Source organism: Barbus barbus, assembly GCF_936440315.1.
Source record: "Barbus barbus genome assembly, chromosome: 3".
In the NCBI taxonomy this organism is placed as follows: Eukaryota; Metazoa; Chordata; class Actinopteri; order Cypriniformes; family Cyprinidae; genus Barbus; species Barbus barbus.
The window spans coordinates 29,957,804-29,982,492 of NC_136731.1; the positions used below are offsets into that span (position 1 = coordinate 29,957,804).

Here is a 24,689-nt window from a genome sequence, read left to right on the forward strand (position 1 = left end):
TTCACCAGATGTTTGGTCTTGTTCTCGCATGCTCAATGCTTAACTATTAATCTAAACCTTTGCATGAATTACATGTGGTTAAAACACTAAAGAGCATTCAAGATTTACCCCACAGGGGGCTGTCTTATCACAGCTATGGAAGCCTGAAATGATGACATGTACTGTGTTTGTTATCTCATCCCTGCTTTAAACCAGCCTAAGATAATGTGCTGTTTTTCTTGATTTTAGAAGGGCTCATTTGGAAGAGATTAGCTGAGAAAATAAAGCACAAAAGGAAAACTGTGGTATAGCAAAATAATTATTTTCTTATAAAAACATGTTAAAACAAGGAACCTGCTTGGTTAATATTTTAATCAGTGCAGTGACTTGCTTTCTGAAAAACAATCTGAGACTCATCTGGCTTATTTAGTTTCCATTTCTGAGTCAACATGTCATTGATGTCCAAATGTATTTTTTTTTTATGTATACTATTCATAATTTAGGAGAGCATCTCAGATGGTAGAATCATAGCTGCACTAAATGGACTCTGCTGCCACCAGCTGAATAAAACTGAGAGCTCAAAGACCTAAGCAACGGAGAAGCTCTTCACATATTACATCAGTATCATGTTGCAGTTAAAGACATACAACTTTAAGATCAACTAATTCATTTAAATTAGAGTATACTATTACTGTGACACAAAAGTTATATAAAGAGGTTAATATCAAGTAACAGTATAGTGCTGGTTACTGAGGGTTTTGTTCATGAATGACACTGATTTTAAGAAAATTGGTTGAGTAAATGATTCAGGGATTCATTCATTAACAGACTTGTTTCATTGCTTAATGAATCAGTTGATTAAATGATTCAACGACTCATAAAAAGTCACTGAATAATACAAACACATTTTTTACCATTTAATTTAGGAAGATATATTAATAATAATTCATTAATTTAATTTATATTTTTAAATGCATTATTACAACAGTAATAGCACTAGAAGATGCCTGTTGAGATGGCTACATTAGCATAGCAATAGAATGAATATACAACAGCACAAAAATGACTGAACTCTTACTGAGAGCCTGTTTTTTTTTATTGCAGTAACACAATTTTGCATCTGGCCGTACATCTCCAATAGTCATAACAGATCAAAAAGCTCTGGACATTGAACACTGGTCACAGAAACCATATGAATGAATGGGCAGGCAAAAAAATACATAAAACAACATTGTCATGAATATTCATTTCAAAAACAATATCTACCCACACTACACTTACACAGATGAATACAGCCACACAAATTAGTTCACTCGAAAGCTGATCTTTTGTTGATACATTCACTCACATACACACACACACACACACACACACACACACACACACACACTCATGTAGTGACCACAACAGATTATCAATCCACAGTAGAAGGTTGTTTTCAAAGTGCTGGCTTCTCCAACACTAGTTTACATAGATATACTATATATTTCCAGCTCTGGCACAGTAAACTAAATCTACATACAACTGAAACAAACGAAACAAATCGAATTGTCATATTTGAACCTATGTACAATATCAAATAACACTGTGATCTATATGTTGTTTTCTTGTGTTACCACAATCACAAAGGAAGGGTTCAGCGTATGCACACTACGAACAGCACAGCTCATCTTCACTACGGTATATACACACACCAACAGCTTTCTTATATCCTACTTAGAGATTCACATGTTGCATGATATAGATTTGCTATATATGTTCTGCATCCAGCAGCATATACACATATTGTTTAATCAGATTTTTTACATCTTCATGGCTTCGAGTAGATCGAAAGGGATATTCATGTAAACACACAGCGTACAGAAATATTACACAAAGCACAAGACGATATTTGATACTGGTTTGATATGAGGGACGGCTGTGTGATCTCCGTCAGGTTATCAGTATTGTGAGGGTGTTGTTTGGGTGGAGTTTGCTCATAGTTGCCAGGGGAACATGCAGCTGGGAGGAACAGAGTGGCCGTCCCTCTCTCCGGTCTTCTCTTACTCATAGAAACCACGATCTCTGCGGAGAGAAGGATGGAGCATGAAGAGGCGCAGAGAGTTTACTCTGTGGGACTGTGTATGTCGGTTGGTTTTGGGTTTCACCTCAGCCCCTTGGTGTTTGGGCACAATCCAAATTTACAGACAAGCTCTGGCACAAAGACTCTGTGACTTTGATGGCTTCCATCTGAAAGTCAATCACTACCAATATTGACTCTTTTTCTAAGAGATAAAGTTCAAAAAGAACCCTACTTTCTTTCTTAATGCACATTTCTACTCTTGTGCATGTTTGTTCTAAATAAAAACATTTGTTATATTCGTAATATTCCTAATTCTTAACAACCCTTTAAAGTTGCCATGAAATTAAAAGCTTTTTTCCAAATTTATGTTATACTCATAAATTTTTGGCCATTTTACTCTGCATATAGAGGTTTAGTTGATAAAAGCATTTGACACAAAAGTGCAAAATTAAAAACAATTTTCACTATTCAAATAATATTAAATTTTATATAATAATTAGTGCCGTCAAACCATTAATGGTGATTAATCGCATCCAAAATAAGTTTAAATATTTTGAAAATATATATTGTATGAGTGTGCATTTATACAGTGGGGCAAGTAAGTATTTAATGCACTGCCGATTTTTCAAGTTTTCCCACTTCCAAAGAATGGAGAGATCTGTAATTTTCATCGTAGGTATACCTCAACTGTGAGAGACAGAATCTAAAAAATAAAATCCAGAAAATCACATTGTATGATTTTTGAATAATTGGTTTCCATTTTATTGCATGAAATAAGTATTTGATATAATAGAAAAATAGAACTTAAAATTTGGTACCTTTGTTTACAATTACAGAGGTCAGACGTTTCCTGTCGTTCTTGACCAGGTTTGCACACACTGCAGCAGGGATTTTGGCCCACTCCTACATGCAGGTCTTCTCCAGATCTTTCAGGTTTTGGGGCTGTCGCTGGGCAACACGGAGTTTCAGCTCCCTCCATAGATTTTGTGTTCAGGTCTGGAGACTGGCTAGGCCACTCCAGGACCTTGAAATGCTTCTTACGGAGCCACTCCTTAGTTGCCCTTGCTGTGTGTTTGGGGTCATTGTTATGCTGGAAGACCCAGCCACAACCCATCTTCAATGCTCTTACCGAGGGAAGGAGGTTGTTGCCCAAAATCTCGCGATACATGGCCCCATCCATCCTCCTCTCAATACGGTGCAGTCCTTTGCAGAAACGCATCCCCAAAGCACGTTTCCACCCCCATGCTTCACAGTTGGGATGGTGTTCTTGGGACTCATCCTTCTTCCTCCAAACACGGCGAGTGGAGTTCATACGAAAAAGTTCTATTTTGGTCTCATCTGACCACATGACCTTCTCCCATGCTTCCTCTGGATCATCCAGATCAGGTATGGGCAACTTCGGTCCTGGAGGGCCGGTGTCCTGCAGAGTTTAGCTCCAACCCTAATCAAACACACCTGAAGAAGCTAATCAATGTCTTCAAGATCACTAGAAAATTACAGACAGGTGTGGTTGATTAGGGTTGGAGCTAAACTCTGCAGGACACCGGCCCTCCAGGACCGAAGTTGCCCATCCCTGATCCAGGTGGTCTTTGGCAAACTTCAGACGGGCCTGGACATGTGCTGGCTTGAGCAGGGGGACCTTGCGCGTGCTGCAGGATTTGAATCCATGACGGTGTAGTGTGTTACTAATGGTAACCATTGAGACTGTGGTCCCAGCTCTCTTCAGGTCATTAACCAGGTCCTCCTGTGTAGTTCTAGGCTGATCCCTCACCTTTCTCAGGATCATTGATACTCCACGAGGCGAGATCTTGCAAGGAGCCTCAGTCCGAGGGAGATTGACAGTCATCTTGAATTTCTTCCATTTTCTAAAAATTGCACCAACAGTTGTTTCCTTCTCACCAAGCTGTTTGCCTATTGTCCTGTAGCCCATCCCAGCCTTGTGCAGGTCTACAATTTTGTCCCTCGTGTCCTTCGACAGCTCTTTGGTCTTTCCCATAGTGGAGAGGTTGGAGTCTGATTGATTGAGTGTGAGAACAGGTGTCTTTTATACAGGTAACGAGTTAAAACAGGTGCAATTAATACAGGTAATGAGTAGAGGATAGGAGGGCTTCTTAAAGACAAACTAACAGTTCTGTGAGAGCCAGAATTCTTGCTGGTTGGTAGGTGATCAAATACTTATTTCATGCAATAAAATGGAAGTTAAATATTTAAAAATCATACAATGTGATTTTCTGGATTTTTTCTCTCACAGCTGAGGTGTACCTACGATGAAAATTACAGATCTCTCCATTGTTTGTAAGTGGGAAAAATCGGCAGTGTATCAAATAATTATTTGCCCCTCTGTATATACATAATAAATATACACAGTTCACACACATATATTATGTAAACAAAAAGTTTTATTTTGGATGCGACTAATCTCCATTAATCATTTGACAGCACTAATAATAATTTAAATGTACTAACACCTAGTAAAAGCATCATGTGAAAACTATCCTTGTTGTGAAAATAATATGTGCACTCTATTGTGATACAAATTGTATGTGCTCTTTTTTTCCTTCTTCCCATTCCTTTTTCCTGAATATTTTGTGTCACCTGAAAATATGTCTGATTCTAGAATGAGTTGAAAACAGCATGTTGACTTTCACTAGACTGAATCACTTGTAAATATAATCGGTGATGATTTACAGTGGAAAAGTCTGATCTCTACAGGCCCTGAGCAGGAAGATCTAAACAATTGTATATGTAATATCTCACTGAATATTTAAATGTGTGGTATAACATATCTAATAATCACAACATTAAATGATCATTTATAAGGTGATACTCAAATGTTTTGTGGTAAATAGTTTTTTTTTTTATGTTTATTTTTAAGTCTCACCAAAGCTGCAGTAACACAGTAATATTCAAGTAACAGTAATATTCAGAAATATTAGTACAATTTAAAATTACTCTATTTCATTAAAAATTATTTAAAAATGTAATATTCCTGTGATGTCAAAGGAGGAAACATTTATTCTCATTGTTAACGCGGAAAACAGTTGTGCTGCTTAAAATTTTTGTTGGAAACTGTGATATATTTTTCATGATTCCAAAGTGAATAAAAAGTTAAAAAGAACAGCATTTATTTTATATAAAAATCTTTTGTAACATTATGAATGTATTTGCTGTTGCTTTTGATCAATTGAATGCATCCTTGTTAAATAAAAAAAAATCTTACTGACCCAAAGCTTTCCGAAGCAGCTATTAAAGCACATGAAGAGGTCGGGTTCTGCCTGGCTTGGAATTTCTATAGGATACTAGTTTTAAGGTTCTGTATCTTTAATAAGGGAAACACTAATAATAATAATAATTCATTACATTTATATAGCGTTTTCTGCTTTTCTAAGCACTCAAAGCGCTCTACATTGTGAGGGGTGGTGTCTCCTCGTCCACCACCAGTGTGCAGCATCCACCTGGATGATGCGACGGCAGCCATAGTGCGTCAGAACGCCCACCACACACCAGCTTACTGGTGGAGAGGAGACAGAGTGATGAAGCCAATCAGTGTAAGGGGATGATTAGGAGGCCATGATGGTCAGAGGCCAATGGGGAAATTTGGCCAGGATGCTGAGGTCACACCTCTACTCTTTTCAAAAGACATCCTGGGATTTTTTTAATGACCACAGAGAGTCAGGACCTCGGTTTAACGTCTCATCCGAAAGACGGTGCTTTTTTGACAGTATAGTGTCCCCGTCACTATACTGGGGCGTTAGGACCCCCTGCTGGCCTCACTAACACCTCTTCCAGCAGCAACCTAGTTTTCACCGGAGGTCTCCCATCCAGGTACTGACCAGGCTCAACCCTGCTTAGCTTCAGTGGGCAACCAGTCTTGGGCTACAGGGTGATATGACTGTGATACACTAAGGATCAAGACATTTCAAAGCAACTACTCTGATGTCTCTAAATACAGCACTCATAGTTACCATGACACCTTACCATCAGTTTTCACCAGCAGAGTTAAATTCGGATGTGATTGTTCTCATCCAGCCTGTCAATTAAGAAAATCAAGTATAAAACAAGCTTAATGCCTGTTTAACTCCCCATCAGGTTTGTGATCCAGTGAGTCTGTGGCAATAACTCTTTTATTAGACATTGTTGTGCCAAATATGCAACATATGATGAACATAGTGGTGTACTCACGCTCCTTCGTTTTTGAGTAGAGAGAGGAACTTGCTGACTCTGTACTCCTGATCCATCTAAAGAGGACAGTAAACACAACATGCTATAAATAAACTTTCGTTTTCACGTTTATGGTTCTCTGCATGTGACTCTGTCACAAGATGAAGTGAGCTCATGAAATTGCTAGACAGCACTTTAGATGTAGTGTCAGATTCTTCGGTGCATGAAACGGCTATAAAAAGCACAGCAAATAAATTAAATTATTTAGACCACATTTCAAGAAGCAAGAAGCTTGAGCTCATTAAAGTTCTAGTCCACATGAATTAGAGAGAATTTCTAAGTGAATACTTCTAGCAGAAAAAAATCCAAATATTTAATGGGAGTGAGAGACTCTTAATGGTTCAGTATTTACAGACTAAGGCTTACCTGCAGAGACATCTCAATAAGCATGAGAAGCTTTTTAATGCCAATCCACACTCTTTTTCCTTTCACATGCTGGGCAATGGTGGTTCTCTCAGCATCTGTGAAGCTGCCCAGGAGCTTGAAATTAACAGAAAAAAAGCTAAGTATGATAGTAACATTTTGTGCATGTAAATGAAGTGACAGAAAGGGTGGTATCGCCCTCTACTGGCAAATGCTGAAACAACATTAAATAAATAAACTAGAATCCTGAAATAACATCCTGTCTCCTGATTTCATGTCCAGATAGATAGATAGATAGATAGATAGATAGATAGATAGATAGATAGATAGATAGATAGATAGACAGACAGACAGACAGACAGACAGACAGACAGACAGACAGACAGACAGACAGACAGATAGATAGATAGATAGATAGATAGATAGATAGATAGATAGATAGATAGATAGATAGATAGATAGATAGATAGATAGATAGATAGATAGATAGATAGATAGATAGATAGATAGATAGATAGAAGATAGTACAGAAATAAGCTCTGACTTTCATTTGATCTCACCTCTAGAGCTTCAACCAGATGGTCCCCACTGGAGATATTCTGCACATGGATGGTGGTGCTGAACGCATCCAGCATCTCCATCTCCTGCAGCACATCTTTACGGCTGGTGGTGCCGATGATCAGCAGCTTACGACCCTTAAGGTCAAGAGAAGAACACCAGACGTTTTATGCCCATAATCTAACAAGATAAATGCATTCAATGATAAAAAAAAGATTAAAACACCGTCGCATATGTACATATATGACCCATATGTAAAAGCATCAGAATTTACATGAGGTGGAGTCTTCTTCAGCAAAACCAGCAGGGCCTGAAGAACCAGGTTGGAGAATCGAGGACCAATCGGCACGTAATCTGTTTCACATAATTATTAGAATACCATTAATAGTGTAATATAGCATTTTTTTTTTTTTTTTAATTAGGGGTCTTCACCACTTCAAGTACAGAGTCATATACTTGTGCATTGGTTTTATCTACATTTTAATGTGGGAGGGACAATGAAACATTTTCTTGTCGACTTTAGTTAAAGATACCCCTAGTGAAAAATAAATATAACAAAAAGGTATTTGAAATACATTTATTTCATTCTAAGTATACTACACATACATTTACATATTTATGTGCTTAATAAAAATACCCTGCAATTGTACTTTTGGTATACTAAACTGGTATACTTAAAGTCTGCTACACTGAAACAACTCATTTTGTATCTGATGCAGTTTAATTGTGCTGAAGTCCACCTAAAGATATACTGAAGTATATTTGGTTGTACTAAAGTGGAATTACTGCAAGTATACTTCAGGCACACTTGAAATATCTTGCATTTAAAGACCAATATTATTCAAAGATCATACAATCTTCAATAGTGACATTAAAACACATTTTAAGCTTGATATTAAGAAATGTGCATTGTGCACAAGTAGTACTCCAAATAAAGTTTGATTATCATTTTTGTATCAGTAAGTCTCAAACGATATGTCAGTAAATATGTAGATATGTCAATATAATAGATTTGAACTACACATAGTATGAAATAAACACATTTTAAATAAACTATATGGACAAAAGTATTGGGACACCCCCTTAATGTTAAAGCATCTTAATGTTAAAGCATATAATGATATTCTTGGTGTTTGGTGATGAGTTTTTGGCTCAAGGTCTGCATTTAAAGTCACACCAGAGGAGTTCAGCTTGGATCAGGACTTGGCTTTCTGCAGACGAGTCAAGTTCTTCCACACTGACTGAATCAATCATGTCTTTTTGAACCGTGCCTTATACACAGAGGCAATAGAAAAGGGTTCTGTCCAAACTGTTGCTATAAAATTAGAAGCACACAATTCCTTAAAACATCATTATACGTTTAAAAATCAAGATTTGTACTCATAGAAATTACTAAAGTAGTCAAACATGTTCAATAGAAGGGGGTGACCCAATACTTTTGTCCATATAGTGTATAAAACGTTTTTACAAGGGACATTCAAACTCAACTTAAGGCATATATTCTTTTTTTCTGATTAAAAACGGATTAAAAATCAAACAATTATTGGCAGTTTTCCCTGTTGAAGACCCCTACTTTAATAAAAAAAATTCAACCATTTAAATAATAAAACAGTCTAACCTAAGAGACGCTCAATGTCATCAACCACAACACAGCTGAGCTGAGACTTGTAAGCATCGTCAAAGACCTGAGAAGAAATATGGAACATTTTTAATGATAGTGTGCAATGCAATAACTTTGGCTTTGAGTATAAAAAATGTGAATAGATTGCATGAGTAAAAATGTAACATTTAAATTAAAATGATATTAAACTTTATGAGCATACAGTATGTTACCACTAACCTTCTTGATTGCCTGGCATTTGGAGATCTCTGAGTGGCCAATCATCTTGTCTGGAGAGCAGATCTTAATGAAGGGGAACTGCGAGTCCTCTGAGATTTTGGCAGCCAGGGCTGTCTTTCCACTGTGAGGAGGTCCTGAGGCAAAAAACATGGTGTGTCAGGACTGAAAAATAGTCTACATCGGATTGGAACAGAGATAATCCTACCTAACAAAATAGGCTACTCTCACTAACATTTTGTAAAGGTTATGTAAATGTTAAAACAAAACATTCTCAAAATAGTGTTTATGGAATTTTCTTATAACATTATTTACATTAGATATATGTGTGTAATCTTCTAATGATGTTATTTTTTACTTGATGATTCTTGAAAATTCTGATAATATTACAATAAAATACTTTGCAATGTTAGCATAAAATATTGTGAGGATAACATTCATAGAACATCCTCATGATGTTATTTTATTCTTGATGAACATTACAATAATGTTGAGAGAACAACATTCTTAGAACATTGTCTGAATGTCATTATGATGCTGAATGTTTTCAGAACGTTATTATAAAACGTGAGAACAACATTTATGGAACATCCTTGTGATATTATATGTACTTGATGAGCTTTCTAATAATGTTGAGAGAACAACATTCTCAGAAGGTCCTTGTGATGTTAATATTTGCTGAACGTTTTCGTAATATTAGCATACAATTCTGTGAGAAGATCATTCATGGGGCGTCCTTCCTGTGTTATGATGAACAGTCAGCATACTTTGATGTTAAAAATGAAGACTCACCCTCAAGAAGCATAGACACGAGTGGAGTGCGGTCGCTGTTCTTAGTCTGCTGCACCAGCAGCTCTCCGTCCTCCAGCACTCGGGTCACTGGATCACCCCACTTAATGATGCCGTTCATGATGTAACTGCAATAGTCTTCCTGGTTGGTGCCAAAAGCCTGACAAAAGTACAAGATAAAATGGTTTCGCTCGATGAGTTCAGCTACTAAGTTTCTCTGAACTCTGCAATCCTTCTGCTGATGAAAGCTATTAATCATTCACTTACAGGTTTAATGTCATTATTCAAGGACGCCATGAAATCTGTTCGGGTGACTTGCAGCTTCTCTGCTCGCTCCATGTCCACCTCTACAGTAGATGTGGCCTGGAATACAATTCGATTCAGTTTAGACGTTTCAGATGGAGTATTATGAAAGTATATCCTTGATAAGGAATGCATAGATCATTATATGTTGTACCTTAATGTGGCGGTTCATGGCAGTAGACTGGGCAGCTCTGACCAGGCCCTCCAGTTCAGCTCCACTGTAGTTCTTGGTCTCGGCAGCCAGTTCTTTAACATCCACATCACCAGACAAGAGGTTAAACTCACGCATCTTACATGTGTGAATGTTCAGGATCTGAACACGGCCCTTTTCATCTGGCAAACCTGGGTGATAAGACGTAGACAAATAGGTAAGAATGAACGGTGATGGAGAGAGTGTTGAATTTTTCTTGTCGTTGTTGCTAAACAAAGGGCAAGTCTTTGAGGTCCTACCAATTTCCATCTTTACTTCAAATCGGCCAGGTCTCATCAAAGCTTCATCTATCAGGTCAGGCCTGTTGGTCATGCCTTTCAGACAAAGACAAATGCAAAGGTTAGAAAAAACCTAAGCTTTTATTTGAGACTTTCAGTTAATTTTAATATGAATAACATAATAAAAACTTGACAGTAATTTCATATTTACTAATAGTAATAATAATATTAATGGTGATTATTATTATTATTATTTGTTGTTGTTGTTAAAAAAATGTATTATTAAAAATATAATTGATTATTTTATGAAAATTGGATTATTGTTATAAAATATTTTAATAATAATAATAATAATGGTGACTCTAGCGTTCCCCTCTCGGTAGAAATCACGTTTCCCAATCAGAGCCCTCCCATCGTCGGGCCCTTAGAATCGCCCTAACCCCCCCCCCGACCCCTACGGCAGCCCTGCCCTGATTCATGCTGGACGCACGAGGTGCAGTTTGTACATGGCGGGCCACCCACGGAACCGTTTCCTCTGTTAAACAGTGTTTTGAGCCATCAAACTGGTAGGAGGATTCTTTCTTTTACTTTTTGACAAACGGGACTCGGACTCATTGAGATCATCTTGTTTTTTCTATTTTTTCCTTTTTGATTTCTCAACGAAAGACATTAATTGTGATCCTGAACTATTCTAAAAGAATCAACAGTTTTCTGAACTCATCTATTCAATTCATGAACTCGGGTTAACAGAATTTATGTCAAATGTTGAGCCTCTGATTCACATTGGACAGATCATTAAGTTTTGAGGAGAAAGTGGTTCATTTGCAACTGAAAGTGAAAATTCAGAACTTCATTCTGTATATTGAATCAAACTGATTGTCTATTTGATCGCATTGTTGAGGTATTCAAGTTACTGATAACAATATTTTGTGTGAAAGCATTGTCTATTGTTTTCTTTCATTTTGTTGTTACAAAGAATCTGACACAGTGTTGAATTTTTACACGAGTTTTATTTTATTCTTTTATTATTCATAAGTGTATGAGAATCTGTTTCCAATTGAGTCGAAAGTGTTCAGAAATGCTGTCCAAAACTGAGTCCACGTATCTGTAAAAAACCCAACAAGAGTGTGGATATTATCATTTATTGTACTTTAATTGTTTACCTATGTGATTCACACATTTTGAGCAAAAAGCTAAAGAGTACATTTTTCTCCGAATACAAAATCAAACTGAATCAGAAAACAAGACTTTGTATTGATTGTTCACTCACCTGCTGTGCTGTCTTCCTCTCTCCAGTAGTCACATCTTTCTTCTGATCAGTTGGCCCATACTGAACGTTACGCTAGTGTGACACGCTAAACACGCTGCACTTTCAATAATAATAAGTGTTTATTATATAATGCTTTTATTATTATTAAAAACTACTTTTTATGAATCATTTCTTTCAAGTCACATTAGATTACTTATCAATTTAAATAACAATAATAATAGTACAAAAAAAGTTATTGTTGTTATTATTAATTTATATTATAAAAATGTTTAGCTTTCAGCAATAGTAAAAGTTTATTATATAATTTTATATAATTAAGTTATATAATATTTTTTGTTATTAAAAACTTATCATTATTAAAAAAAAATTGTACGTTAATCAATCTTTTTTTTGTTCTTCAAAAGTCACAATAATTTTGTGAAAAGCTTGGTATGTAGTATTAAACTTTCTATGCAATCATAGATTTAGAGCTCTTTTATGACTACTAAATATCGCAAAGCAACAGAACATATATTAGCTGCTCCTATTCACCGATGACGAGGATGTTGTTGAGCTGCTCCACTCCATCGATCTTGGACAGGAGCTGGTTGACCACAGTGTCGTGCACACCTGTGCTGCTGGCACCTGTACCACGCTGCTTACAGATAGCATCCAGTTCATCAAAGATGATGATATGCAGGCCACTGTTAGCACCCAACTGCAGAGAAAAACACAAAAGAAGTATAGTATACTATAGTACAATAATGTATGGGATCATAAGGACAGTGCCTTTAAGAGGGCAGTTTGTCATCTCACCCTTTTCTGTTCCTCCTCAGCATCTGCGAACAGTTTCCTAATGTTGGCCTCAGATTCACCCACATACTTGTTGAGGATCTCTGGTCCGTTGACTATCTTTGGCTCTCTGGCGTTCAGCATCTTACCGATCTGCCTGGCCATCAGTGTTTTACCACAGCCAGGAGGACCAAAGAGCAGGATGCCTTTCACATGCTTACAACCTGCAGAGAAAACAACTCACTTTTACAAAAGACACTCAAAAAACAGACATTATACACAGTCAGTGCATCCAAGTAATGCGTTTATAATGCTTACAAACATCAACATAAACGAACCATTTTGCTTTTTACGAGATTACATAACAAAAATTGAAAGTGAAGACAGCACAAACCCATTTGCTCCACAATGTCTGGCGGGAAAACTCGAGAGGCAAAGGCCCTGCGGAAGATATCAGAGAATTCCTTGTCTAGACCACCGATGCCCATTTTCTCAAAGTTCCAGTCAGGGTTAATGATAGCCTGACGGGCTTCTTTGGTCTTGGCCTTGCCTGGTGAGCATGAGGACAAAGAGGAAAATTCAGAGCAGAGTTACAAGGCTGTTTACTTGGCCATAGAAACGTATTTTTAAGTGTGATAAAACTCACCAACTAGAGTAAGAGATGAGCTCTCTGATTTTTCAAAAATCACTTGACTGTTTCCAATCAACAGACCAGTCTCAATCTGTGAAGTTAGATGTCAAAACAAAGGATGATTAACTGTGTACATTTTTTTTTATATGACATTAAAGTGCAAATTCCATATTTCTGCTCTCTTTCCAATACCTTTTGCTTTTTGCCAGATGGTGGTTCACCCTTCAGTATGCTGGGGTCCATCCCCTCAATGTCCTTGATAACTAGGCCGAAGAGCTTGTCACAGAAACTGAAGACCAGCTATGGCAGGAAAAGCACAAGACAAAAAAATTAGCATGTATAATTAAACATCAGATAACATTTATTCGGTTTTTGTGACGTGATTCTGACCTGCTGCCCCACAGTGAAACCCTGATTGTTGAAATGCTGAATAAACTCAGCAGCCATTTTGTCAGAGTCGTAGGGACTGGAGTCGGTGCTCTTCTTCTGCAGGAAGTCAATCTCAATGGTCAAAGCACCAATGCACTGCTTGGATTTGTCAAAGTTGTAGTTGGCCACTGAAATAACAGGAAAAAATGCATTTTTTTGAGTATTTGATCTAAAAAATTGTGCAAATGTTCACCCAAGAGCCATGTACACACCTTCTATTTCTTGTCCGATGGACAGGCCTGCCCATTTCCTCTTTAAGAAAAAGTAAGAAGAGAATGAATAAAACAGCAAAAAGTCCATAAAAACCCAAGCACCGTCTGATTATCTGTACTCAAATGGACAGTTCACCCAAAAATTAAAATGGTCATTTATTCAAACTTGTGTCATTTCAAACCAGTTCTTTCTTCTGTGGAACATAAAACATTTTCAACAACATTTTTGTTCATAAAATGGAAGTCAGTGGTAACCTAAACTGTTTGGTTATCAATGTTCTTCTGAATATCATCTTTTGTGTTCCACAGAAGAAACAACATCCAAAGACACTTTTGAGTGAAATAGCCCTTTAAATATGTCTGGTTAGCTGTTGTTTTGGATAAGATGTTAAGTGTTTGTCTTCTGTTGGGTTTGTGTCACAAGTAAAAGATCTTGGCAGGAGTCCTGCACCTGTGGCAAACTGAAAGCGACGGTTCCAGGAAGCACAGAGTGGTGAGACTTCACTGTGAACACAAACTTGTGGCTGGGTGTTGTCCTCACAGTCACATGCCTGGAGAGAGAGGCAATGACACAAGGATAAAAAAATACAGTGTTTAACACAAACTATGATAACTTTTTATCTGGAAACATCACTTTAACTAGTTTTTTTTTTTTTTTAGTCGAGTACTGCCTACGTTTACAACTGCACCAATCCAACATAATCTGAGATTAGCACATGGGATTATATGCGTGAACCTCTGACAATGGTTCCTTTTTTTGTAAATTTACATCACGCAACAATTCATTCAGTTAAAGCACAAGTTAACCATAATCATGGATAATATATATTTATATATGTGATGACTAAATATTTGGGGTCTAATTGGAAGCTTTGATGACTATATTTGTTATTTCCACCAAAATTACTAATAATTTTATTATTATTATTATAAATAATAATTGTTGCAATTCACTTGGGATAAAAGTGTTTGCATAAACATAAATGTATAATAATAATAATGTAAACATTGATTTTTAAAATATATACAGTATATATTACAGGACACATCAATTTACATCACATATTAACATGCCATATATCAATATGGCAACACAAATCGGCCCTCATGCTGTGATATTCTTGGACATGAGGCATCAGCAGGAGGTACTGGGGCAGACTCTGTCAGTCTGAGTTAATGTCTGGACTGATTCAGCATCCCAAGGACATACACACACACACACACACACACTTGGGGAAAATCATCAGCTCTGCTCCTGGAGCACTAATTATATGCTTGAAACTTTTCCTACAGTGTTGGATACACCCATATGCTGCAACTGCATAAAGATATTACCAGTATGTACTACATGTTACATGTGAATCCACATATAATGTGTATCCACAACTTAAAAGAAATGACAGGATCATTTTTATTAAGGGGTAGAATTAGCCCCATAGAAGTGATTTTTTTAGGGGTAAATTTTACCTTTATAAGGTATGTTCATTCAAGCATTTTTTCCCCCTACCAAACCCATAGGAATATAACTTTCTACTAAATCCATGAGAACAGAATGTTATGACATGAAATGTTACATAACACATTTTTGGTCACACATTTTATATACATGAGACACTGTGGTAACTTTTATTTCTTAGCACTTTTGGACAGGGGTCATCAAGGTCGTCAGCCTCAAACAAAGCAAACTGGGATGCACTGTGTGTTCTGACACTTCATGGCCAGTATGTTTTTGTACAGTTTGAGCTACAATAGTTTTCTCATGTTATTGGACTAGACAGGCTAGCCTTTGGTCCCCACAAGCAACACTGAGCCTTGTTCATCTGTTGTCCTTCCTTGTGTAACAGACGTAGGCAAGTATGTGCTGGTGTGTGTAAACCTCACTCCCCTGATCTCAAAAAGAGGTGCTCTAGCGATTGACGCTAGAGGCCGTGACCTTTAGCTTCCTTGTTAGAGCGCCCTCCTCCCACGCTGGAGACCGCAGTTCGAATCCCGCTAGGAGCGAGGCAAGGTAGAACCGGTTACATTTGGTTCCGTACATTTGGGAGTGAGGTTTAGGGGGGTGAGTGTAACAGACATAGGCAAGTAAGTGCTGGTGTGTGTAAACTTCACTCCCCTGATCTCAAAAAGAGGTGCTCTAGCGACTGATGTTAGAGGCCGTGCCCTTTAGCCTCCTTGTTAGAGCGCCGCCTCCCACGCCGGAGACTGAGGTTTGAATCCCGCTCGGAGCAAGGCGAAGTAGAACCAGTTACACTTGCAACATTTTGGTTGGTACTGACTACGGCCAAACGAGAACACCCCACAAGACATGCTGTTTTTGAGATGCTAAGACCCAATCATCATTATTTAGCCCTTTTCAAAGTCACTCAGACCTTTTCACTTGCCCATTTTTTCCTGTATCAAATGTATGAAATTCAAGAACTGACTGTTCACTCGCTGCCTAACACATATCAATACATGTACTGGCCATCACACCATTTGAGTGGCTTCTGTGTGCAAATGTGATGAATGAGTCTGCGTGGTGTGGGTGAATACTCACTGCCCAGACTGCAGGTCTTTCTCACTCACTACTGCACAGTTTGTCAGTGACAGCTCATCTGTCGGGCATCGAGCCGCTTGCATTGTCTGCAGAAAGACAGATAATAATGAAGAGAGAGAGTAAGATGGCGAGAGGCAGAAGAAAGGTTTGCCTAATATGAAAACAAGACGTCTGACCATTGATGTTGAAGCTTAAAGGTGATGTGTGTAATTTATATTTTGTTAAAGCCGTTCGTCAGTTAACTTCCCTTAGTTTTGTAGCTCTGTGTTATAGTGCTCTTATAGTGCTCTCCACAAATTTATTTGAGCAGATTCACAGAAAAACATTGGCTCAACCAATGGTGTGCTTTGGGGGCAGGGCTATCTGTTTGACTGGCCAATGGTGATTAGGAGAGTATTCAAAGAAACCTGTTTGAGAACTATCCCCTTTGCAGTTTCACTTGGTGGCGCTAGTGGAACAGAAATTACACACTTCAGCTTTAATAATTGCATCTTGCTATATTAGCTCACTGGGTGCCATGTCTTATATGAAAAGATCTTTCTCCTCATGAAAAATTTACAGTAAACCACACCATATGAAGGAGTTCCCATGATTCTCTGCAGAATTTAAAAAAACAGAAAATCCCATGGTGCAAAATAGCAAGATGGAAGGCTGTTTCTACTGTGCAAGTTGAAAACGTGTCCAACATTCGAAGCACTGAGATTGTTCTTTTAAAGACCTCATCTAATCATCCCTTCCAGGATCACATGCATCATGTTTTATTGCAATACAGATCCTACAAACCTACAATACCAGGGGGTTGATATAAACAGTGTTAGATAACAACAAATGAGGCGATAAACAAAAAGCCAAGGGAACAGTAGCAAAAAATTAATCATAAATCTACAAGACAGCCCCAGTGCGTTAAACATGGGTAAATGAGAAACACAAAAGACAAAAAAAATATTTTAAGCAAAGACTGACAGTGAAGGTTCATGCGTGTTCTAGCTGTATTTGTTCCTTCTTTAGTTGATGCAACCAACCAAAGAACCATAAATAAAACAGACTACAAAATAAAAAGAACTGTGCCACAGAAAGAAAGATAATGAATGACTCAACAAGAAAACAAAGCTTCAGTGAAAACAATTAGAGATTAAGAGAATAAAAACTAGACAGATCAGATTTCTAAACTTTTTTCCATGTAGTTAAAGCTATAGTTCACATTAATTAAAATCAATAATTTCACTGCATTTATTAATCAAAGTTACTGGTAATTTCTATACATTTTTAGTTTAAAATGCTGAATATGTTAACACTGTTAACATATTCAGTTAAAATTGTAAACAATCTTTAGCTGATCTTAATAACAGGGTAATCAGCTAATGATTCAATTACCAATAACAATTTTGAGTTCAAGAAGCCAAGTTTTCACCAAATTAACAAAATGCAACAAATAACGGTCAGAAAGTATACAGACAGACAGAGAAAATTACTTCTGAATGTTTTACAATCCTTGGAACATTTTAAGAGAAATTTCAGGAATTTAGTATCCTGAAGATTCTGGCAATAAAAATTAAACAGTGAATTAACAATGAATGAAAACATGACAATGCTTTTTCTGCACATAATGAGGAACACATGTCTACAGGACAGCACAAGATGAAAAAATAGAAATAAACACTGAACTAAAGGAAATGTAACCTAAACTGAGAAAGTTAATAACACAGACAAAAGTGCAAATCTTTGTACCTTATTTACTCCTAAAAGTTTTACAGTAGTACCTTAACGGTACATATAAGGCACTTATATATACTGTTTTGCTTTAGAGGAGTGACAAGCTATTGTATCTCTAAAGGTACCATTTTTCCTGTCAGTGGAATTAAAGTCACAAAGAAAGTTGTGATCGTCATTTCTTCCCTATTGTGACATATCTGAGAGAAATGGCTTCTCAAATGTGTAAAAACAACGGGACTTGATTTGGTCCACCTGAAATTCATTTGATCATTGGATCTTTGCCGCTTGTAAATTGCAAACAGTGATTGACAGATTGCTGGAGGGGAAGGGGAAGTTGATGTAATTAATTAAACAATTAATAAATTAAAAACAAATTGATGATGTTCACAAATAATGGTAAACACTGCACTATTCCACTCTAAAAAAAAGCAGAACCAGGCCATGAAGCAGAACTAGAGGACAGTAAATGGCTCTTTGAGGGTTTGCATCTGATTCAAAGCTTGGGCATGGATGTTAACTCAACAGGCTGACATAATCCGGTTAACGAAGAGCGGTCCAGGAATTAGACCTACTTTAGTTGCAGATCAGAATAGCAATAATCCATGGCTCCCTGCCAGCACGCATAATAAACTCGCCACAGGCCCTCACACCATTCAGTCGTTACAGCTGGCCTTTTAGCACTCAAGCTCAAATCAACCTTTATTTGTGAGAGTGAGAACACAAGCAGATGATCTTGAGTTGGATGGTTTGTGTCTATGGCATCGTGATGCAGTTTGGGCATTGTACCGCTGTAGTGCTCCCTCGAGTCGTTGCTACCAAAAAGGGTCATAGCAACAGGGGTTACAGCCTGCCAGCTCTCAGGACACTAAGGGCGATGCAGAAAGCTAGTGCAAGTGAAGCATACAGCTCAATCTGGCAAGCGAGACAAGCAGAGGCAGAGGGCATTCGGAAAGCATACATACCTTGAAAAATATTACAACCTTGGGGGCCAATGAATGCACGCAAGCAAGAGGGAGGGCAGAAGGACATAAGACAAACAGTTGAGAGAGCCAGCACCACATTGAGCAAAGACAGCGTGTGGTTGAGAAACAACTGAGTGTGCAGCATGAGGCAGCATGCAGAGCAGAATCAGGATCAACTGCAAGTGTGTTTGAAGGAGTAGCAAGAGCAAATCGCAGGCAAACCAAACCCTGATGTGGTAGGGGAATGTGTATGTACTTTCGTCAGTCATTTGAAATATGAAAAGTTGCATTAATAAGGTTTAATGCACATGCTGAAAAATATATCACATGTGAGAGATTAAAGCAAAAACAAAAAAATCTTTAGTGAAAACAGAAATCTAATAAAAAAGACTAAAGATTTTATCGGCCAAAATCAATGTCGGCCATTAATTAGAATTTTTAAATCATTACTTGCATACCAAAAAAAAAGAAAAAAACTTACATAAATATAAAAATATAGTAATATGTATGTATAGTATGTACAGTTCAAATGTTTGGGGTCAGTAAGAATTGTAAAAATTACATCCGCAAGGATGCATTCATTTAGTCAAAAGTGACAGTAAAGACAATTACAATGTAACAAAAGATTTCTATTGCAAATGTTCTCCTTTTTAACTTTATATTCATCAGAGAATCCTGAAAAAAACATGTATAATGGTTTCCTTAAAAATGTGAAGCAGCACAATGTTTTCAACACTGACAATAATAAGAAATATTTCTTGAGCAGCAAATCAGCATATTAGCATACAACATATTAGAATGATTTCTGAAGGATCGTGTGACACTGAAGACTGGAGTAATGATACTGAAAATTCAGCTTTGCCATCCCAGGAATAAATTACATTTTAAAGTATATACACTAGAAAACTTATTTTAAATTGTTATACTGTATTTCACATTATTGCTGTTTTTACTGTATTGCAGCCTATATATGAACAAAAATAAAGCTTCAAAAGAAAGACAAACGTAGTATAATTCAGCACTGAATAAACAAAATAAATTGCTGCATGCCATTTCATCGGTCAGAGTAAAAATCTATTTCAAGCAGCACTATTCTCCATGTTTAATGAGGCTGGGCCTCTGGAGAGATATTCAATGAGGAATGAGGAGAAGCCTGATCGATACTGTCGAGAATAAACTCCTGACTGCACAGAGGACCTCCTGTCACAGGACTGAATACAACTGCTCTTGTAACCAGCTAATGACTTTATCTACCCTGAGGATATGATTAAGAATTATTAGTTTCTGTGGCCATTTCATAAGCGGCTTCACTTTAAATGGCTAGACTACTGGATTACACCGGGGTGCAGAGGTGGCTTGAATTACTTTCGGTTTATGGATTGTACCCCTGATACACTTAATGGAGGATGATCCTTATATAGCAAGCAAAACATGAAGATCAAAGTCTGTGTGAACCGGAAGTTGCTGCTAACTTTATTTCAGTACAGTGACATATTCCCAACTGGAATACCGAATAGAGGGCGTGGTTTTATTTTTAAGCTTCTCTTCTCATCTTTTACTCGCAGCAAACTCAATGGTTGGCTAAACATATTCTGCCCAAGCCATGGCCCGAGCCTTCAAACTGACATCATCAGAAAAGGAATGCCATTCCAGAGCGGACTGCAAAAGGTTAAAGTCCAAAAGGCTCCACCAAGGACGATCACTATAACAATAACTATCAAGTTTAATTCTAATTCTATTTCTATGAGAGTCCACGCCACAGCTGTAACGATAACAACAGAACATTTTTTTGTCCAGCTGATAAATAATAAAAGCACTGACAGACAATCAATAACTTGAGCATTTGAAGCAGACAACCAAACAGTACCACATCCCATGTGTTGGTATGGACACTAATATAATTATGATTAGAGTTATTATAATTGTTTTTGGTGTGATAGAGCTTTAACTGAAAAGCATTCTGAGAAAAACTACAGTCTAAGCAGTTTAAAGAAAAATAAATACAATGTATTTTAGTAAAGAAAATTTAAAAAGGAGAACAAAAAAGGACAGTTTAATGAGTCTGCTACACTGCTACACCATGACTTGCAATTTTGGAAACACATTTCAAGTTTTTTTTTTTTATTTATCATTTGCTTACAATTACCCCAGAGGGAGATCTTAGTTGAAATCATTTCCTGGGCAGAGAGAAAACTTGTAATCACTTATGATCAGTTTTTTTTTTTTTTTTGGCTCATGTGGGATGCATTTATCTGCTTGATGTAAAATAATCGCATGATGATGATTGCTGCTTGTGAGTTTATTGAAGTAAGAAGCCATTAATGTCAGCAAAGACTGGTTTTAATGGGTAAAATGTAGACTTAAGACAGAAATCAATGCCAAAAAAAAAGTGATGTTAATTAGCTCTGTGGCATTCACAACAATAAAAAAATAGCTTTCATGCAGGGCCTTTGATTAGAGCTACAACTGATGGGGAGGATTTCTCAACAACATCAATTATTCGTTTAGTTTTAATATACTTTAGAGCTTGGCAGTTATTCTAGTGCTCATGCCACACACCTATACATTAATTCAAACAGTTAGTCATTTTTGATTAAATAAAGAGCTGTATATTTGTGCTACAGAAGCATTTATTTAAAGCAGGGTAAATTGGAATTAAAGGGAAATACTCTTAAGAGACAACCAGTACTTATGGGAGACACTCACAAAAGAAAATCTCATATTCCTTTGGTTCATCGTAACAGATATTGAGCAGAACTCACTGTCTCTGACATATATCTATAGAGAGCTTTATGACAGACACAACCAGACTGTGTATCATACATACACTCTCTGAGAAGGCAGTGAAAGTATTAAATAATTTAACACTGAGCCAAACTCTGTGGGTGAAGGATGCCCACACAGAGTTTGTCTGGCTTGGTCTAGTTTGATCAGCGCAGCTTACAAGAAATATCTCATAATAACCAAAAGAATGAATCATTTGTTCTGCTGACAATGACATCTCAGCAAAAACAACCTGAATAACAGATTCTTCAATGTTCACTCTCTGTATTCTCATCTTGATTTCTTCTTCTTGAGTAGAATCGCACCAGGGAACATGATGGACCTAATAAAACAATTGAGACTGTGTGACTCATAAATGCTCATCTTTTCGTACAGTTGTTCGTGGGTGTGTGACAAGCATTCACAAATTTCTGAACAGCTTTCACCTGCTCTTTCACTGGCATGTTCTCTCCTACCTTAAGCATACTAAAGCCATTAAATACAGTGACAGCTATAGTAAACTGTGACTGTGTAATCTGCAATCTTTTATGCAATCTACATTTATCACTCTCTCTCTCTCTCTCTCTCTATATATATATATATATATATATATATATAATTTAATTGATCAAAAATGTATAGTTATTTATTTTTTGCACTTTGATTGTGCCTAATTGTCCAATTACACTCTTAAATATAAAGGTGCTTCCTGATGCAATAGAAGAACCTTTTTGTCTAAATGGTTCCATAAAGAACTTTAACATCTGAAGAACGTTTCTATTTCACAAAAGGTTCTTTGTGGTGAAAGAAGGTTCTTCAGATTATAAAAAGGTAAGGAAGAGATGGTTCTTTAAAGAACCTTTGACTGAATGGTTCTTTGTGGAACCAAAAATGGTTCTTCTATGGCATCGCTTGAAGAACCTTTTGAAGCACCTTTATTTTTAAGAGTGTACATCCCAAATACCTATCGTGGTTTATTAATGTCCCAATAATATTTGGCTTGATTACCACCATAATTAAAATCCCTTATTATTTTGCAGTGCATTTAGAGAGTATGGAATGAATTACATTATCTACAATTTTTTTTAAACGATAATTAAAAAAAAAATCTCTCTCTCTCTATATATATATATTATAATCATGAAATTATCATTAAAAATCCTTTCTTAAAATACAAAAATAAACATTTATTATTAAATATGATATTACTACATAATTAACATTAATATTATTTGTTATTTGTATACTAAAAAACATTTATTAATATTATATTACTGATATTGAATGAATGAATGTCTATTTTGTATATTGTGTTTTTGCTATTTTGTACATTGTCTATTTTGTATATTATTCTTTTTATTATCTGTCTTGTCGTCACTGTCATTCTGTTGCACTGTGGAGCTTCTGTCACTAAAACAAATTCCATGCATGTGTAAACATACCTGGCAATAAAGATCATTCTGATTCTGAATGAATAAGTAGCCTAGGTAAATAAATAAATAAATAAATAGAAAATTAAAGAAGGACCTAAATGAAACACTGAAATCTCAGTTCATCCACAGATAAAACTAAAGACAATAATGATGCCATTTTGAAAGCATTTTTTCCCAATGACAGGCAAAGCTCCCGTTGAGCTCTACCGCGCACCATCCTGCAGCACGGAGAGGGAGTGTAGCTTTGCGCACTACATATTCCTATTGGTGGAGCAATGCGTTTCTGTGGACATTTTGAAGCGAAAGCATGATTCTGTAGGGGAAATCGCAGGCTTGCTAAAGGTTATACTTCGCGAGCTCTCGAAGCAGAAACAGTGTGGTGTGATGAGCTTATGGGAGCATTACGCGAGCCATGTCAAGGTTAAATCCGCTGACCGAGCACAGTCCTGTTATTTCACTCTTCACGACAGCGTTCTGCAGCACAAAATACGGTGCATGGCTACTGTACACATACATATTAACACACAAGATTAATGAAACAACCGCCTGCTGGTTCGTGTTGTACCGAATCGATGGGCTAAAGCAAATGGACAACCACCTCGGTTCTTTTAGGCTTGTGCTTGTTTACCGATGGGCTCAGACAAGAAACAATCACAACAATCACCACTATTTCAACATTCACGCAAATGCTGGAAAATAAATGAATGTGCCACCATCGAGATTCAAGTATTCACGGGGGCTTATTATTATTATTAGGCTGTTCAAAGCTTCCCGCGTATCATTGTGCAGTAGCCATATATTAGCAAGCTATGAAAAATAATGTAACTTAAACCAAACACCAGCAATATCGCTGCAGATCTGCATTGGTGCACACAGGTGATCGTGTCGTCATCTGCTACTGTCTGTAGGCTGGTTATATTGTGGAAAGGTTTTTTAGAAAACGAGACACTAAAGCTCTTTTCCGGAGCGATTGTTGTTGAAATATTATGTTACATTTAAACTCAGCGCTAATTCTTAATGTCGTATAAGCTTAATCGTTGAATTATTAAAATGGAAGCATATCTTACCCGGGTCGCCATGTTTGCGTTAGATGATGCTGCTCCACACAGCAGTACTAGAGCAGTACCACAGCAGCGGACAGCGACACAGGCGAGTGCTGCGCATGCGCATGGACGCTTCGCACTACTGTGAATCGAATCTTTCGAACAGTTCATTTCAGAGAACCGTTCCAAAAAACGAGTCAGTTGCTCTTTACGGAATCACGCAGTTAATGATGTCATGGATTGGCGTAGTGATCCAAAACGTTCTAATAAGATAATTTTTAGAACCTACTGCAGTTCGTTAGGTTATTACAGTTTCACGGTCCTAGTTTAGTTTGTTGCAGCCATGACTTAGCTCATAAAACAAATCTAGAATCTAAATTATTTA

The 24,689-nt window shown here is 37.0% G+C and overlaps 1 protein-coding gene across 6 annotated transcripts; it reads right to left on the reverse strand.

Annotated features, from left to right (window-relative positions):
- Nucleotides 1–1,038: 1,038 nt before the first annotated feature.
- Nucleotides 1,039–24,412, reverse strand: LOC306857025 (vesicle-fusing ATPase-like; the record flags this gene model as incomplete). Of its 6 annotated transcripts, none has more annotated exons than XM_079396662.1 (22): nucleotides 24,329–24,412; nucleotides 16,391–16,476; nucleotides 14,306–14,405; nucleotides 13,855–13,894; nucleotides 13,604–13,770; nucleotides 13,406–13,513; nucleotides 13,229–13,304; nucleotides 12,977–13,132; nucleotides 12,607–12,806; nucleotides 12,343–12,508; nucleotides 10,563–10,637; nucleotides 10,267–10,454; nucleotides 10,077–10,172; nucleotides 9,813–9,969; nucleotides 9,024–9,157; nucleotides 8,802–8,868; nucleotides 7,458–7,537; nucleotides 7,186–7,320; nucleotides 6,629–6,742; nucleotides 6,224–6,279; nucleotides 6,020–6,071; nucleotides 1,039–2,043 (listed from the first exon to the last, which is right to left on the reverse strand). In XM_079396662.1, the coding sequence occupies exons 1-21, from the start codon at nucleotides 24,338–24,340 to the stop codon at nucleotides 6,041–6,043; spliced, it is 2,244 nt and encodes a 747-aa protein (XP_079252788.1). In that variant the 5' UTR covers nucleotides 24,341–24,412. The 6 variants fall into 6 exon arrangements, with proteins under 6 accessions (XP_079252788.1, XP_079252790.1, XP_079252792.1 ...); XM_079396664.1 differs by having other exon boundaries at nucleotides 24,320–24,376; XM_079396666.1 differs by lacking the exon at nucleotides 14,306–14,405 and having other exon boundaries at nucleotides 24,329–24,393.
- Between the last annotated feature and the right edge of the window lie 277 nt (nucleotides 24,413–24,689).